At 42.7% G+C, this 19,047-nt stretch overlaps 1 protein-coding gene across 1 annotated transcript in view; it reads left to right on the top strand.

The window, feature by feature from the left end:
• Window positions 1–19,047, top strand: part of snrka (SNF related kinase a) — a 60,384-nt gene that overhangs the window by 27,543 nt on the left and 13,794 nt on the right. The window contains exons 3-4 of the mRNA XM_080744683.1: window positions 3,268–3,409; window positions 18,004–18,216. Of these exons, the coding sequence (XP_080600809.1) occupies window positions 3,268–3,409; window positions 18,004–18,216 (355 nt within the window). The remainder of the gene's footprint in view (window positions 1–3,267; window positions 3,410–18,003; window positions 18,217–19,047) is intronic.

Below are 19,047 nucleotides of genomic sequence, written 5' to 3'. Positions count from 1 at the left end.
ACAGACAGACAGACAGACAGACAGACAGACAGACAGACAGACAGACAGACAGACACACACCTACCTACTTCTCACTGGACTTGGGATTGCTTCAATTTGCTATTTTTATTTATCGAATTGAATTGTCTAAATGCGTTTCAATTTCACCTGGCTCTGAGCCTGCTTTCTGGTCGTCTGGACAGATACAGGAATGATGCTTTATCTGATACTTGAACCTACATGTTTGTATTTGTAAGGGGATTGTGCTCTCTTGTAAAGGGTTGTAGAACTGCACTGTGCCATGGCAAGCTGAGATTGCTGTTTGTATTGCCGTGTTGCTTCAGTAAAGCCCAATTTTACCTCGTTGCTGTGTCTCATGCTGAAAATGGCCGATCTGCAAGCTCACAAGGCATTGTGAATTTGTGATGCGACAAAATGTAAGTCAGGCATAATCCTGCTAGAGCACATGGGCTAATGGTTCCTATATAAAAATGCTTCTCAGGCACTTTTCTTTCATACCAGTGGGAGTAGCCCAGACCTCAGCATGATCACTGTTGGGACTGGGGAGAGGAGAGGCACTTAAGGAGCTGCTGGAACAGGGCCCAGGATGGCAGTGTGTGGAGTTTTGGATTTCTACTGTGGTGGCCCAGCAACACCGCTGTGCCTTCTAGTGTACAGTAGGTCCAGGTGTCTCATGAGACTTTTAGCTGGATGTTTGGAAAATTGATGTGGAATAAAGTTAATTGCTCAATTAGAATGTAGACACTGAGCTGCTGATCCCAAACTTTCAGGAAAGGCACAAAGGCCCAGTCTTTGGATTTTTGATACTGAATACACTTAAGTTATACTTGTTTTCATACAGAGGTAGGGCTGTCACGATTATGACATTTTACATGATGATTAATTGTCACTCAAATAATTGCGATTAATGACTTAATTGTGTCGTTGACAATTACATTCCTGTTTGGCTTGTAGGCTTTGAAGTTGCACATGGCAGATATGACGTATAACCTAAATATACACAGAAATTACTGACATATTTGACAACTTTATACTTGAAAAAGAACATTGATACTGGCTATTTCCACTATTTTTGAAAATGTTTGAAAATATCAACATTTTTCAACATGTAAGCGATTATGATGATTGTGACAAAAAAAATGTGATTATGTCAAATAATTGCGATTAGACTTATGTAATAATTGTGACAGCCCTATACAGAGGTAATATACGCTAAATGAAGTGGAAGTGGTAGCTTAAGCATGGTAAACCTAGGGTATTTGTTCTTTAATAAGCAGCTCTGTTGTGAGTCAATTCAATTCCATTATCAAGATTTGCGAGATTAGCCCCACACAAACATGCATGTGCACGCATGCGCACACACACACACACACACACACACACACACACACACACACACAATCTCAAATATTTATGTACACTCCGGCAAGGAAACTTTTCACATTTTCTTTTTCGTACCACATATGACAGATTTAGTCGCACTGACGGTACACTCATACAATGATTAAGGTAGCCCTTAAGTATCGTGCCGCTACAAAGGCTTTCTCTGTCATGCTCCCGTCCCGTGCCATATCGGCAACGCTTTGCATATATTGCAGAAAACTTTGGGAAAGATTTGGGTTGCACATGCATATAGCTGTCTCCCCGCTTCTGTCATCTAAACCAGTGTTTACCAAGCAATTGGTCGCAAATGTCCTACATATTATTTGTGTTATTTTGTTATTTACATAAAAAAAATACATAAACATTGTCAGAAATTCTGCAAGCTCACAACACGTCTCTGAAATTCATTGCCACAGATGTTTATTGTCGTTTCAATTGACGTTATCGATTAGCTGCTGCAGCCCTCCTTTGGTCTTGAGTTGCTGCAGTGAAAAAAGTCCTTATCAGGCTATTCTGCAGAAGAGTGCTCATTCGATTTCTTTCCCTATTTGGCATGTTTTTCTGTGCACCATCACAGCTCCACTCTGCCAGCCCATTAAGCATCTCAGGCCATCATCTTAATTAGAAAGTTACATAAAATCTTCATCCTGGTAATTAATTAAGAGCTGCTGATAGTTGGCCAGGAATAGTTCTGAAGTTTCTTTCTTCTTTTTTCCCCCCCAGTCTGAAAGAGCAGGCATTACTTTTCTATTAAGCTGGGGACTGATGTAAATGATAATTCAAATTAGTTCCCAATGAGCAGAGTGCAGCCAAGCGAGTTAGTTTTACATGAGGAGCGGCTCTCTCAATGTTTGGATTTTATATGCACACAGTTTTTGTGTGCGTTCTGCTACGATGAGGACTGCATGCTAGATATGCGTTTTGACAGAGCTTTGTTTACTTTCCCAACTCCATGCTGGAGGGTAGGCTTTGTCTCACCAAACTTCCGTTGTCTCCCTCTCCTTCTCCCTCTCTGCCCCCCCCCCCCTCTCTCTCCTTCCTTATGCGTTTAGATTGTGTTTGTGTACCATCTGCATGGCTCACTGCTTCTGCATACTGACAGTTTAGCTTCACATTGTACACAGAGCCAGTGCAGATGCATGCAAGGGAATAAACACACATAAATGACAGACGTGCCTGCCTATTATACACACACAAATACAGGGGCACACACATGCATTTATATACATTCAGGTCTGACACACACACACACACACACACACACACACACACACACACACACACACACACACACACAGAGAGAGCACATAAACGCCCCTCTATATTCCTGCATTTTACCTGGATTCATGCTGTGAGAAGACGGATATGACAGGCCAGGCTTGTTAATGTGCCCAGTGGTGACTGAGGAGTCCTCCCTCTTAAAGAGCTTCTCTCACACAGACACAGCCCTTGGGTTCACTGCCACACACTGTGTGTCTCTTTCTGTCTCTTGTCAGCTCTGTTTTGCTCTCCCCCGGTCCTCTTACCTGCAAACCACCCTTGATCTACTACATTCTATGCTAACCCAGCCCGACACATGAGCTCTCCTAAGTTATGTGAAAGTCAGATTCACTTCGGAACTATAACCTACATACGCCTGTACAGTACATCTGTCTTATCTTTCTTTTTTATACTTGAGATATATGATTATTGATGTGTGTATGTGGGAGTCACAGTTGTGAGTCTCATGGCCTGAGAACCTATCCCTGAGCCTGCTAGATATCTGAGCTCTGCATCTGCTGCCTCTGGCACGATACCACCTGCTATGTGCTCTGGGGAAGATGCTGAACTATCACCATGCTTAATGTCATTCTTTCCTTTTTCTGTCTCTCTTTTCTGTATCAGATATCTGGAGTCTGGGAGTGATCCTGTTCATGTTGGTGTGTGGTCAGCCACCCTTCCAGGAGGCCAACGACAGCGAGACCCTGACCATGATTATGGATTGTAAATACACGGTACCTGCCCACGTCTCCAATGCCTGCAAAGAGTACGTTTCTCTTCTGCTCTCCATTGCACACTCCCTGACACACTTTCCACACATACGCAAGGGAAGAGAGTTTATGTTTTTATGCTATAACCTAGCTACAGGCTAACAGTGAGTACTGAGGGACACAGTCTAGTATGCTGCATAATGCCACTGACCCCCTGGATGTCTCTTTTGCACAATTTTTACCTCTATTTCTGTAGCTCTAATACAGCACAACACACTCTGTGCCCTCTCTCTGCCCTCCTATAGTCAACATATGTGGTCTGGAGAAGAGCCAGGTTTTGAGCTGGCATGGGCTCTTTAGTGATTATGGACACTCATCTAGACTAATATGGGCACCATATTGTTTGCCCTGTCTCTTGAATAAATATTGACTCAAAACATGTAACAATACACCAGCCATAACATTGCCACGGAGGGCCTAATCGAGAAATAAATAATAATAGTCAGTGGTTAGAGAGGAGATGAAAGAAAGCTAGGTTGTCACTGGAAGCTAGAGCATTCCATCTCTTCTGCAGTGTACATATGATAACATTGGAACATTGTCGACTCTAGTGGAAAAATGCCTTTGAGCAATTTTCTTAGCTGCAGACGTTAAGCCTGCTCAACTGCATGAATATCATTCTACAGATAAAGCTGTGCAACATACTAATCCAACATAGGATGTTTATTGCGACCGAAGGTCACATTATACCCTGAAAAACCTTGTCGCTTGTCTGACCTTCTGTCCGTCCGGCTGTACAGGAAGTGATGTCAGTGTGATGTCACGTGTTTTTCAGCACAGGAAGTGATGTCACGTGACATCACTTTTATGCCCATATATGAGTCATTCTGTACCACATCACTGTGACTCACTGTCACTCTGTGCCACATCACTGCTCTGAAGTCGATTGCATGGCAAAGCGAAAATTGATCACAGTGATGTGGTACAGAATTACTCATATATGGGCATAAAAGGGATGTCACGTGACATTGTACACAAAATGGAGGCCGAAAATGAGATGCTTTATGCCCATATATGGAGATCCACAGGCATCAAACCAAGGCCCTACGTTTTATGCCCATATATAGAGATTCCTATATTGTCAATATGAAGAACATTATTATGGCCCATTTATGGAGATCCACAGGCATCAAACCAAGGCCCTAACTCACCAAGGCCCTGCTTGGCATGACTAATTAACATACAGTTTTTATGACCATCTCCATGTATGGGCATAACATATATTGTATGTATATGGATACATATTATTATTAACACCTTCTAAGCCAAGGGGAGCCCCTTAATGTTAAAACCGTACTATATCGCACATCCCCCCAGGGACTCTCAGCCACGTCGTACATTCCCGGACTTTGTCTTTAAAACCGGAATAAAAGCTTTTGATCCGAAAATCGGCGATCGTCTAACCTTCCCTAGTCACCACTCGTGCACTGATAGCTCATGCAGACCGTGCATGAAGCAGAGGTGACGTCAGCGCCTCTCCTTCTCCAAGGCACCTTCCACCCATCCGTTTACTGTCTACACACTCGAGCTCCTCCTGCAGCCATGCTTGGGGCTATGCTAGCGAAACTTTTCAGTTCTGTTCTTCAGTCACACATGGACTATTTGCGGGGACATTTACGTGAAAGGATCGCGCACGCGAAACGCACGGGGACATCGACGATCGGCCAAAACCCCCATTCTATCCCAACGGAAATCGAGAAAATCATGGTGAGTTACTGGCCTGGGGGGAAAAAAAAAAGAAAAAACAGCGGCGCTGTTCAAGATGGAGGGGCTGCGGGGTCATGTTTATAAACATAATATTATGTCTCAGATCACAATACAATAATAGAAATGTCACGGCTAATCTACCAACCACCATTCTATTTCGGACGTCAAGGTGTTAGTAAAGGATGAAATAAAATAAAAAGTCCATATATGGTCATTCCCAGAAAAAGAAAAAAACCTTTTATGCCCATACATGGAGATTTCTGATGTCATAAATCCCAGGCCGAAAATGAGAATGTTAGGGTACCCCCTTATGCCCATATATATGGAGATCCACAGGCATCAAACCAAGGCCCTAACTCACCAAGGCCCTGCTTGGCATTACTTACGTGTTATGCCCATATATGGAGATTCCTATATTGTCAATATTAAGGACATTATTAAGGATATTATGTTATCAATATTAAGGACATATATGGACGGTGTGTTCCTCCTTCCGCGTCATCAGCGCCCACACTCTAGGTGGGGTTGGCGATAGGGCCTTTCTGTGTGGAGTTTGCATGTTCTCCCTGTGTCTCCTAGGGTTGATACCCTCACAAAAACATGAACAAACTCCCCCCAGAATGACAACAACTAGAATCGTCAGAGAAACGCTGTGGTTGGCCAGATGGCCAAGAATTGGCGTCGCATGTCACCCTGAGGTCGCAAGTCACCCTGAGGTGTCTTACTAGTAGTTTCTGCCACAGACCAACACCTTTCCTCTTCAATACTTGTTTGCATGATTGATGTTTGAAAGTTTGCTTCTTTAGTTAGAGCAATGACACTTGGACACCGTAGCATTGTTCATCTATTTAGCCTGAAAATGTTTTCTAGGTGTATTGTTTGACCTCTGAATCCATCCAATGCACAAGTAGAACAGTCAAATCAGACGTCAGAAAGTGACAAATCCCCCATACTGTTATCTTTCAAAATGAGTAATGACTTTCATTCCCTAAAGTTTATTTTTTATTTCTATGTACTTAGCATGGGTTATTACATTCGGTAAATTGAGGGTTTGCTCAAAAAGCACACTTGCCTTGATACATCGAAGGAGCCACTGTTGTTAGTAGTATGAAGAGAGAATTACTTAATTACATTGTATATAATGTTTTATTCTTTTGGATGAAAACAAAACTAAGAAATATCAAATTTTCATCAGAATAAAATAACTTTCTTGGTATTGCATTTTCAAAATGATTCAATGGGATTTGAACAGGTTTCATTAGCAGCTGAGCCTCTGACAGAGGCAGAGCCTTGACATAGTTGAGAAAGCCCATTCTCGCCGCACATAGAGGTATTCCTGGACACAGAAATAGACTTTTATCTCCTCTCATTCACATTGAAGCGCTAAGCAAAGATTACTCTGAATCTGATGGGGTTGAAGACATTTCAGCATCACCGGGCTGTCGTCTTATATTTTTTGCCATTTCACTCCTGAATGCATTACTGTAGCTGTGCACCAATATCCCTGTTCATGATTCTCGCACCTGCTTCCCCTGGTGTTACAGAGCTCTGTCTTGCAATTCTCTCAGTATTTTCCATCAGAGAGAGACCGTTCAGCTAACCTAGGTCAATCAACAATTTACATACTTAGGGGCATAGGGGTGCAGCTCAGGGGTGCAGCTCAGTGCTTTATTTAGCCTATGTATCTGTGAAACGAGAGACATGCAAGGTGTGAGGAGAGTACTGATGGGAGAAATGAAAGGTGCCTATGGCAATGGCACATGTGGAAGTGATTATAAAGTGGCAGAGTTTTATTCACTTCAGAGTTAATGTGAAGTGGTGTGTACTGTTGAAAGCTATATGTTTAACATGGGAATTAACTGAAGACCAAGAAATGGCACAGCAACTCTACATTTGGTCTTAACTCATTTAGTGCCACCCCTTTCACCACTAGAGGGCGCCCAGTGGCCAGAGAAAATCCCATAGAGATATGCTGGTATATGCAGAAGCCCTGCAGCCATGACTTGCCTGAACACTTTCCTTTGTGCATGACTGCATGTACAGGAAGAGGATGAAGTTAGCTTGAAGTTAGCTATTGGCTACCAAGCATTTTAGAAGCCTTATTTTCGTCAACTTAGCCATGATTAAACCTTGCACACCTCATGCATGGGAAAAAAACAGAGAAGAATGAGCTCTGAAAAATCCAATGCAATCCAGGAGTGGATTTGTGCAGTTTGTTCACAGCTTTCAAACAAAAAAATCCGATTGGAAATCCGTTCAGGCATTCTTGAGATAATCGCCCTTATGTTTTACATGTAATGTAAACAAAAATGGCTGCCCTGTATGTTAGATGTTGTTGTATGGGGGTGGAACATGCAAAATCGCGATTGAAATCATGTTCACCAGATTTGATGGGGTCCAAAAAAAAAAAAAAAAAATTCAAAAAAAATTTTTTCAAAAAAAAAAAAAAAATTTTTTTTTTTTTTTTTTTTTTTTTTTTATATCCCGAACTTGTTCGGGATAGGCACCCTGTGATACGATCATATATCCCGAACTAATTCGGGATAGGCACTCAATGAGTTAAGTGGAAAGCAAGAACATACAAAGACCATCTATGAATTGAATTGGCAAGAAGGAGGCTATTGCTGTCCAACTGTGACTATGTTTTTCACATAATGCATGTCTTATACTTTTTTAAATATTAAACTTTTGCTTTTTTGGAGAGGGAGAGACATGCACTGGATTCTAAAGGTCAGAATCCTTTAGTAAGGATTCGGCTTTGTTATTACAAACTACCACATAAGTCATCGTACCAAGACATCTCCCCCGGTCTTGAATGGAGGATATTTCTCATTGCCTGCGGCTCCTGTGTGATTTTCCAGCATTGTCGTTGATGAACTGAAACTGTAATGGAGCAGAACCACAATACCAGAGTTCAGGTAATCCAAAGAAGCTGTTAATCCCTTTTTCAGTTTGAGACGGGAGGAGGACAAACAACAAGAGGTTGTGGTTCCTTTTGCACTGGTTTAGTAGGCATGCTAACACTTGTTGAGAGAGTCTCTATGATGTAATGAAACCAGAAAGCTGGAATGGACCTGCCTTCAAGGATTGGTTGTAAAATTACACACACACACACACACACACACACACACACACACACACACACACACTCTCCATTTCAAAAACTACTGGCTGGATTGCCATGGATCTTGATATGCAACTTTATGAACCCCAGAGGAATGGCCCATACTGACCTATCTTTAGCACTGTGATTCTCAACCTGTGTGCCGTGAAGATAATGCAAATATATTTATTATAACATTTTATTGAAAATGTTACATTAATGTAAAATAAATGTATTAAGTGGTTTCGAGATTTTTCAAGTGGGCCCTTATCCAGAAAGGGTTGAGAACGACTGCTCTGGCATCACCCATACTGTAGATCAAAATGTACATTTGCACTCAAAATATGTCAAACTCTAATGGGTGGATGGCCATGACACATGATGAGTGTATGCATCATAGATCTACACATAGCTAGATACCTCATTCACCGCTGCAGTTCATTGGAGCGACTGGTAAAAAGGATAGGCGGAAGTGCAAACGTGCTGAAAGCACACTGCCACTCATAGTACCTACTGGCCAATCACAGCGTATCTTTTCCGGAACTTCAGTTAAATTCTAAGAAGCTTTTTTGGCATGGGGAAATTAACGTTTACATTGCCAAAGCAAGTGCCTCTGGGAAAAAGGGAGTGCTGCCTCTGATTGGCCTACCGAACATCCCCCTACACCCCCTACCAAAACTATTCAAACTCAACGTATTCAAATTGATTAAGCTTGGCATTCTTCATCGGTTCGGGGTCTAATCTAGACCAGGGTTATAGGGCTGCTCTCTTCCTCTAAATTCCCACCTCCCTCATACTCCCCCTGTACCATCTTGATTGCTTCTTTGGACAGATTGGATAGAAAGCGAGGACCACATCAACAGTGTGGCCACTACTAGAACACATGTTGTCTCCTCTGGGACTGACTTCTGGCTAATTGGAGCTGGAACAGTTGAGGCTGTCTGCCTCCGTATGGTTAGAGCCGTGACATGGCAAGCGGCACAGAGGGAATGGGAGACAAACATTGACACAGACTGTGTGTGTGTGAGAGAGAGAGAGTGGGAGAGAGAACATGTAGCAAGGCCTGGTTTATTTGATGTTGAGAGATTTACCATGCCTGGTAAAGATGAGAGGGAAGGAATGAGAACAGAAGAGAGTACAAGAGAAGTGCGTGAGGCTTGGTCTCTGTTTACCCCTGTTGTCCTTCCTTCGTGTCTGTCAGTCTCCCCTCTTGTTCTCCTGACCCAGAAAGGGAGCCTCGTAGCTCCAAACAGGAGTTGATGCAATAGTGGAGAAATGAGGATACTAGAGATGAGGATACTAGAGATGAGTTTACAAGCGTCATTGTGTTCGATATTCTGCTGTTGATAAACCTTTTGTTACCACCGTGCTCTTACTCCTCTGGTGCGATGTCCTCTTAGAGTTAGACCAATGTCATTTACAAAAGTCATGGGTCGCACTCAGAATGGCGAGTGAGTTGACATTTTCATTTCTCTTCATGTCTTATCAATCAGGACGAACGTTTCAGCCTCTGTAGTCAAATCTTTATATTACATCAGAGTAAGTGATCTACTTCTGGGTCATCACCCGTATGTATCGTTAACTTAATACCAAACCACTTGGCCAAGATGTACTACATATGTACTAAATATAGCTTAAAAATTCAAACACCCATGTCACCTTTGCAAGCTGTCGTTTCCAAACCTCTGTATACAGTTGTATTTGTTATTATCCTCATATTTTGCCTCTGTATAAAATAGCCTCAAGTCGACCCGGAAACAGTTAGCCAAATAGCTAATAGTTACCTCACAACTTTCTACTTTTCTCTTTCACCTCAATCGCAGTAAAGTCCGTATTTCACCATTGGCCGCCCAGTCCCGTTAATAGTCCCCTCAAATAGTTCTCATCTACAACGCAAACCAAACATTATACACCACGTCATCGCATCACCAATACTTTATTAAAAACAAATCTACAAAACTTTTTTTCAAAACCTTTTTTTTTTTTTTCAAAGATTTTTTTTCAAAACTTTTTTTTTTTTTTTTCAAAACATTTTTTCAAAAAAAAATGTTTTACCTCCAAAAATGTAGTAAGCATGATCGCATATATATATTGGACTGTCACGCGGGAGGCCCAGGTTTGAAGCCCAGCCGTTACACACACACACACACACACAGCGGCTTGAACTCTAGACTTTTGCGGCCGCAAACTTCTAGTAATATACATTTTTCTTCTGTTCAAGCGTTCCATTTTCACAACACATATATAATAAATCAAAAGCATACAAAATGTGTGTATGTTACCTGTCCCACCCCCCAAAGTTCCCGCTCCGAGAGAGCCACAACTCTGTTATCTTGTTGTACCATTAACTCATTTCCCGCGATCCCCGTCGAAACCGTTGATTTCCCGCTGTACCACGCTGCGATGCCCGTCGTTCCCGGAAATTTTATTAGCTTTAATCATTATGAAACAATTAAAAGTATGATCGCTGTATATAGCCGTTTCGGAGTCTTAGGCCCGCCTCCTAACTGTATCCTGCCGTATTTCCGGTTCTGACCGGATCTAGGTTTCCGTATCCTGTCCAAGGCCCAATCGTAGCTTCCGTCCCATCTGTTTACATTGTCAACAGAGGAAGGAGTAGCACGGTCATTTCATCGTCTTTTTTCACGTGTTTTTTTATTTATTTGATAGCTGTTTTATTCTTGTGCCCGCCTGGCATATGATCCGCGCACATATCGTCTGCTATGTGCGCGAACGTGTCCACGTGTTACCATAGCGCACAACTGGCCGTTTCCAATGTTTTCTTATGTAACACCGGCGGATAGAGCAGGGGTAACAGCCTGGCAACGGATTTGTCTATTCCAATGGATTTTTTATTTATTCGAAAGCTGTCATCTTGTCTACCGGTCTACTACATGAGTCGCGCACAGATCATGCACTATGCGTGCACGTGCCCACGTTAAAAGGTAAGGACAATTTGGCAGCTGCTTACTACAGCTATGTTTAAAATGGCAGCAAAATTGTTAACAAAAACAATATACATTTTAAAGCAAGGACTAAAACAAAAAACTCAAGCACACTGTCTTCAAATTTAAATTAAAAGAATTGTTTACGTTTGAAGACGGTGTGCAGAAGCTTTTTCTGTTGCATTTTGGGCCCGGTTTGATCTTCTTTTAGATGCACCTGTTGCTTTTGTAGGTGCAAAAGACTTGCTTTTCAAAGCAAGGACTATGACATGTTAATATTGTAACTGACTAGTTTAATAAGAGTAAAATCAGGGCTGTATAATGCAACAATATAGTTTCATTTGCTGTTTTACAAATACTGAAAGTATTGCAAGTACTTTGCAAGCACAAAAAGGGTATTCTCTGCTGGGACAAATAATTGTCTGCATTATGGGAGATGCATTTCAAGTTGTCTAAAATGTCATATGATTCCTAGATCACAATCCTTGAAATACTCCACTGTCAAATGTGTGGATGCAGATTCTGTCAACGTTAACATACATTGTTTTTCTTTTTTCCTCAATTCTATGATGCTCACAAATGTTGTAAAGTCGAAACTGCATTACCTCATCATTGCAACTCTATTGCATGAATTGCAATGTCAAAGCATTGTGCTTGCCTTTTTCACATTTTCATTTCATAGCTAATAATGTGGAGAGAATGGACATTGAAATGCAGTCCAATGCAGTTGACCTGAACTTCATGCTTCTACCTGTAGATCTCATTCTTTAACTTTTAGCACTTATATTAAACTTGAGTTAACCTCCGTTAACCCACGTTTAAGTGTAATAGAAACTCGTTCTTCCATTATAAACCACCTTTGCCCTGACATGTTTGTAAGCTTGTCTCAAATGACACTCAAGCAGGTTTGACATTTAAAGATAATATCTGACACTTAATTAGTGAGTGTTCCATGAAGATGTGTTGTATTGTGGCTCTGCTGGTCCCCTGTTGACTTATAAGCAGGTACTGTAGCTGGAGCTGGGAGTGGTAGACTTAATTGGCTGGTGCTTGACCTTTCTCTTTGTTATAACCTGCCCTTTGACAGAAAGATGCCTAAGTGCCATAGGTAGCCTATGGCACATGCTACCGTATGTGCTGCCGCTTGAACTTACTGGGGGGCTTGCGTGTCTAAACAAAGGAAAGGAGGGGGCAGGACACAACATTTTCTTCCAACCACTTTGGTCAACTTAACCATGTTTATCTTCCCCTGTCTTAGCTGAGCTTCCACCCAGCTACTCTTATGGTGACTTCACACCAAACAGCCTACTTCCAACGGCTCCAAACTGCCAGTCTGTTGTAGTCTGCTGGCATTAGTTGGCATTTTTAAGTCGGGTGATGGAGCATTGCATTCAGATGAGCCTGCAACACTGCTTTGGTGTTGCCAGGTCTGCTCATTATAAGCGACTTTGGTCTTGTTTTGCTGTAAAGTCTTGCTTTTGTTTGGGCTTGTTTCTGAAGTGTAGTTGCACTTTTAGAAAATGGCTAGTGTAATAGAGCTCCATTATCACTCATAGAATTTGGCAATGACGGTGGAGTTTTCCACCGTCATTAATTCGGCTGTTCGGTGCTGCCGAGATTTTGTGACTCCCTGAACCGAACCAAAATAAATTTGGCTATGTAGAGTATGCATCGTCCCTTTGGGTCTGCAGTCTCTCTCTTTAGATAAGAAATCCTCACATGAGCCACAGTCTTAATATCTAACTGGCCTGTCTGCCAAGTCAGTGGATTAACACAATCTCCTCATTAAAATATTCTCTCTGTATGTCTGTCTGTCTATTATTTTAGAGCCTGACCAATGCCAGATCTTTGGGTCAGATGTGGATCCCAATTGTGGAGCTTCCTAGACCACAGATTAGATATTTCTTTACGATATTTACTTCAGAAAACTTTGAGATTTAAAAAATAAATAAAAGTAGCTAGTCTATCTGGTATTTTGGAAGTGGAAAGTCTTAAAAAATCTACACATATCAGCTGCATAATTGCAGATACCTACCGATGTTGTCAAAGGTCTACCATATTTCTTGTCTCTCTGTCTTGCTGTGTGCACAAGACTGTGTGTGTGCGTGTGCCGTGCATGCATTTCATGCGTTCTCTATGCCCAATTGATTTGACTCACCAAAACGCATTCACATACCTCAATTAATTAATTCTTCACCGGCTTATTTTTACATTTTACCACCCCCTCCATCTCTGTCTCGTTCCTCTGCCTCCTCTCTGTTTATTTTTGTCATCCATGAATTCATATTTCTAGGGATTAGACGTGGAGGATTTGTTTGTTCTTTTCCTTTTTCGTTGCCTCTGCTGTTCTCACAGTGTGACTGGCTCAGAACGCCAGTCACATGATCATCTTCCAGTCGCACGGGACCGCTCTGCGGTGCAACTTCCAGCCCTGTTTCCTGCAATTACTGTACAATGGCCTGGAATGGCCACACACAAACACACGCAGATGCACACACAAACAGACAAACACACACACGCATATCATACACACGCACACACACGCACAGATGTGGACGAGCCTGGGTTGGGTTAGTTTGTGGGCTGGTGTGTCTTCATTCACAGTTCCTGTCATGTAACTTATCATCCAGGGTGTATAGTTGTGTTCTGACAGTTTTCAGACCAGTCACATGATGTTGATGCCAGTTATTTTTGTGCCTCTGCTGTGGCGAGAGGCATTGTGTTTTCAGGGTGTCTGTAGTACATCCCGTTCTCGTGAACGTGAGATTATTGGCATATATGTGGTATAAGCATCCACCTGGACTCAAGGATGATCTGATTTTCACTGGTCAAGGTCACTGTGAGTAGGCCTGGGGCGGTATCGACATTTTGTTACCGCGATTACCGTCTTCCCATTTACCGCCGGTATTGCGGTAATTACCCACGTATCTATTAATTAAGGTTCGGCGATAAGCCAAAATATTGCATTCATCTTCCCAAAAGTCGCCTCTCCACAGCCTGACTGCCCGAGTTATACTTCTCCGTACAGCACAGCTGTAAAAAGGAGCTGGCTTTGAAAGGAGCAGATCTACAAGCTCACAACACATCGCATCCGTGACGTGTTCTGAGCTTTTAGATCTGTGCAGTCGGGTTACCATAGTAACGTAGGCTAGCTACTTAGGCTTTTCAGACACAAACAGCTGTGTGAACAAACCAGAAGAGGACGGGTAGTCAGATCGTGTACAGTGATTCTGTAAACTCACGTCACGTCTCAACTCTCAAATCGCAGTGATTGAGTGCTGCTATATACAGGTTTTTAGTTACAAGACTTGACAGAAAAGGTTATAAAATCGCCGACGCGCCGCCGGACGGGGCTCATCGCGCGACGCGGTGGAAAAAGTAAAATAGTTTCATTTTCGGTTTTAGTCCACGCGGCCCGCGCTCCGCCAGTAATCCGTATGAATAAAAAAGAAACTGTCATGACACAAGGTATGTATTAACATCCTTGTGTCGTGTGGATCACAGAGAAAGTTTACGCTGCTCTGTACTCCTCTACGACGCTGCTGTGCTGCCCTGTGTAGGTCTGACTGTCTGTGTGTCTGAGTGATGTATGTGGCTTCCAAACATGTGGTACACGGCCCAGAGCAGAGCGGCATGGAGCACATGCGGTCCTCGCTTCTCCCGTTTTAAAACTCGCTTGTTTTCCAATAAAAAATAGACTTTTTTTTTTTGTCTTTTTTACCGCGGTAAGCACACTGACACCGCGGTAGACCTCGGTATAGCGCGGTACGGCGGTATGGCGGTTACCGCCCCCAACCCTAACTGTGAGCTCACACTACACGTTTCTTTAACGAGATGCGACACATTGTGAGCTTGTAGATTGGCTATTTTCACTATTTTAGAAAAAAATGGTTATGTCTGTGTGGGTTTTATAATTATTTACTAATGGAAGGTATTAACAAGAGCTTTTGACTAAATAATAACTACATTGGATCCACTGGTTCTTCTTTCTATTTCCTGAAATATAATGTTGTATTGGACATAACTTTACAAGATGATATAGAACAATATGAGTCAGTACGCAGTATGCACAACATGGATGTAAACTGCAACTGCTTAGCGGAGGGATACAACCACATTGCAGTATTTCAGATGTCCTTTTTGGGGGGATCTGAGTTCCTGTCTCTTGTTCATTTTCACATGACATGTACACACTGTTTGGGAACACTGCTATCCTGAGACACAATCATTTCTCTCACGCACGCACACACACACACACACACACACACACACACACACACACACACACACACACACACACACACACACACACACACACACACACACACACACACACACACACACACACACACTCTTACACCATCCTCCTCCTTGTGTACCACCAGTACCAGCTGTTGCATTGTGAAAGTGTGTTCTCTCTGTTGTCAGATAATGTCATCATCCTGCCTGGTCTGACTACGGTCTGCACAGTGGTTTTTGGGTCCATTTTCACCCTTTATGAACTGAGTTTTTTATGTTTCTGTCTCCACGGAGGCATGGAGAACCACAGTCAAATTCTCAGAATTAAATCAACGCTCAGTACTTTACAGTGTACGGTAATGGAGCAGTTGCAGCACACACAACTCATCACATTACACTATGTGACACATGTCTGTCAGTTAAACCATCTTTTAAGTTTCAACTTGCTCAAATTCAACTGGTCTATTCGTGCCTGTCGACACACGTCTGGTGCTGGTGCCGGTATGTGCGAGCATCTGCTCGTGCATGCAAGTGTGTGAATGCCCTGGCATTTACACACTTGCCTGCGCGTGCATGTGCATAACTCTGGCTAACACGTGTGCTTATGCGTGGTTACGAAACAGACATGGAAGTGCTCTGTTCTTATCAGCGAGCTGGCAGTGTGTGTGTGCAGATAGATTGCATATTACCCCTACTGTTGCTACAGCTGCTGGTGGTAGTGGTCCATAGGGAGTGTAGCTAACTCTGACTAATCCCCAACATGACTGACAGAGAGCCCTGGCCTTGCTATGCCTTGTCTGTAGCCACGGGGGCTCTGGGTTGTGAAGTCTGTCCCACTCTGGCCCGGGGGGGATTTGAAAATGTTGGAAAACTAGATTCAGTTGAACTGACATGAGGGAAAGTGCATTGTCTTGGTTACTGTGAGAGCACTGCCCCTCCAGACTCGTATAAGGGTTCTACAGGCGTGTCTGTGTGTGGATGGATGGAACAGGTACTAGGGATGGGACTAAAGATGCATCGATACAGGTTTTTTCAATTTCGATCCGATTATATATAGATTTGGAAGTGTAATGTATACAAGCCCACAATACATCGCATTGTGGGCTTGTAGATTTGTAGATTGACAATTCTTTCGGCAAAGACATTTGATAGAGTGAAAAAAGACTATCGAGTACATATTATAAGTACCTTTTACCAATTATAGAGGGTTTAAGTGGTACCGGATATAAAATGTGAATTGATCCCAGTGCATGATGGAGGACGATATCACGATAAATTAAATCTCTACGATATGATTATCGTTAGTGTTTTTTATCACGATAAACGATAATATCGCTTATCGTTCCATCCCTAATGGGTACACGTCGGTTCCTGTGTGTGCTTGTGTATGTCTGTCCGAACCCAAAGTCTGCTGAGTGGGAGTTCTTAAGGTGTTTCTCAAATTGAGTAAATTCATTCTAGCCGTGGCATCCAGGGAGGCTCATTAAAACACACTGGGACAACCGTAAACCACATTGTGAATGCAGGGTCATAGTCAGAAATGCTGTAGTACAGAATAGCTTCTAGTCTACTGAGAAGTCTCTGACCGGCCCATCTGTCACATAGTAAATGCGACTAATCTTCACGGTTAGGATTTTGTCTCTACTTTGTGCCTATTTTTTTCTTTTATCTGGCAGATATCACATATTTTTGCAGACAACCCTTGAAGCTTTTTATAGTATTAATTTTAGCCCTCTTACCAGATTTCATTCTCCACCAAATCCTATTAAATTGCAATCTCCTTTTGAAGCGGTTCCATTTGCATGAGGAATTCAGACTGTTAGCCAGTGGCCAGCCACAGTTCCACAACAATAGTCCTGTCAAAGAAGTAAGCCTATGCCTTGTACACTCGTATACGTATCCTATCCCTCTTTATTTTGATGATTCAACTCTTAAAACTGTGCTCAAGGAATATGTTCCCATTGAGGTAATGAGGTATAGTGTTTTTTATGATAAAGCATCCAAAGAAAACTAAATTAAGAAAGTAACAACCTTTTTCTGTAGCCACAACTGAGAGTAAAACTAAAAGTGATTCCTAAGTAGCAGTGGTACACATAATTACTGAGGAAACACTGAGGCTGTGTGACAAGGCTACCGGAAATTATGTAGGAGGAAAATAGAACACTACTCACTTTGTTGAGTTGTACAAAATGGATGTGAGGAATCGCACTGCGATGTGTCATTCACATTGGTCTTAAAATATTGATCATTCACTATGCCAAGTCCTTGAATATGTTGATTCATTTGCTGACTGACAGTGACTGTACTGTATATGAATGTGTCTGCTTGCTTGCCTTCTTTCTCTAGACAAGAGCAAATGTTGCCATGTTGACAGATCTGAACATTTGACTTATTTTCTCTTTTTCTCTCTCTCCCCCCTTTTCAACATTATTCCACACCTCATCCCTCGTTACCCTCTTTGTCTCTCTCTCTCTCTCTCTCTCTCTCTCTCTCTCTCTCTCTCTCTCATATCACTCCATCCTTTCCATTTCCATCTCCCCCAATCCTCCAACCTCCCTCCATCATTCTTCACTCCCCCACTCCGGTCTCCATCCAGCCTGATAGACCGCATGCTCCAGAGGGACCCCAAGCGACGAGCGTCCCTGGAGGAGATTGAGAGCCATGCGTGGCTCCAGGGGGTGGACCCCTCTCCTGCCACCAAGTACAGCACGCCTCTTGTCTCCCACAAGAACCTGTCAGAGGAGGAGCACAACAGCATCATCCAGCGCATGGTGCTGGGCGACATCGCCGACAGAGAGGCCATCGTGGAGTAAGTTGACCTGCCGCATTCATGCACGCAGGCATGCATACAAGCACACACACACACACACATGCACGCACACACACTTAAAATACCATCTAGGGTGTGGTTGGCGGTGGTCACAGTGAAGCGCATATGAGCTATGCACAGACATAGGTGTGCATGTTAACAACAAGCCTTTCCCTGACACGCATGGTTTAATGGAATCTCAATGTTGCACACAGATGCTGATCAAGATGTTTCAGTCAAGTATCGACAAATGTTATACAGTACGCTTGTACGTACACACACACACACACACACACACACACACACACACACACACACACACACACACACACACACACACACACACACACACAGTGTTATCAAATGCCTGCATGCATGATGCTGGATGGCGATTAAAGAGGATATAGTGGAGTGTGTATGTGTTGATTGAACTAAACCATTTACATGGTAGTTCTTTGAGAGGCTTGTCCGTTGCGTACGTGCAGATATGTACAATTACAGTGATGGCAATCTCTCATGTTCTCTCTTTTGAAATCCAGCCAAACTGGTTCTCTCTCTCTCACACACACACACACACACACACACACACACACACACACACACACACACACACACACACACACACACACACACACACACACACACACATACACACACACACTCTCTCTTTCTCTCTCTCTCTCTCTCTCTCTCTCTCTCTCTCTCTCTCTCTCTCTCTCTCTCTCTCTCTCTCTCTCTCTGCTGACCTGTTATAATCTGTATTACATGCCATAAGAGAGCTGCCTGCAGGCCAGGAAACGTCTTCAATCATTGACCACATTGTCACATGTA

This window comes from Nannobrachium achirus, assembly GCF_963921795.1.
Source record: "Nannobrachium achirus genome assembly, chromosome: 2".
Classification (NCBI taxonomy): Eukaryota; Metazoa; Chordata; class Actinopteri; order Myctophiformes; family Myctophidae; genus Nannobrachium; species Nannobrachium achirus.
This window is presented reverse-complemented; position numbering and strand designations above follow the sequence as displayed.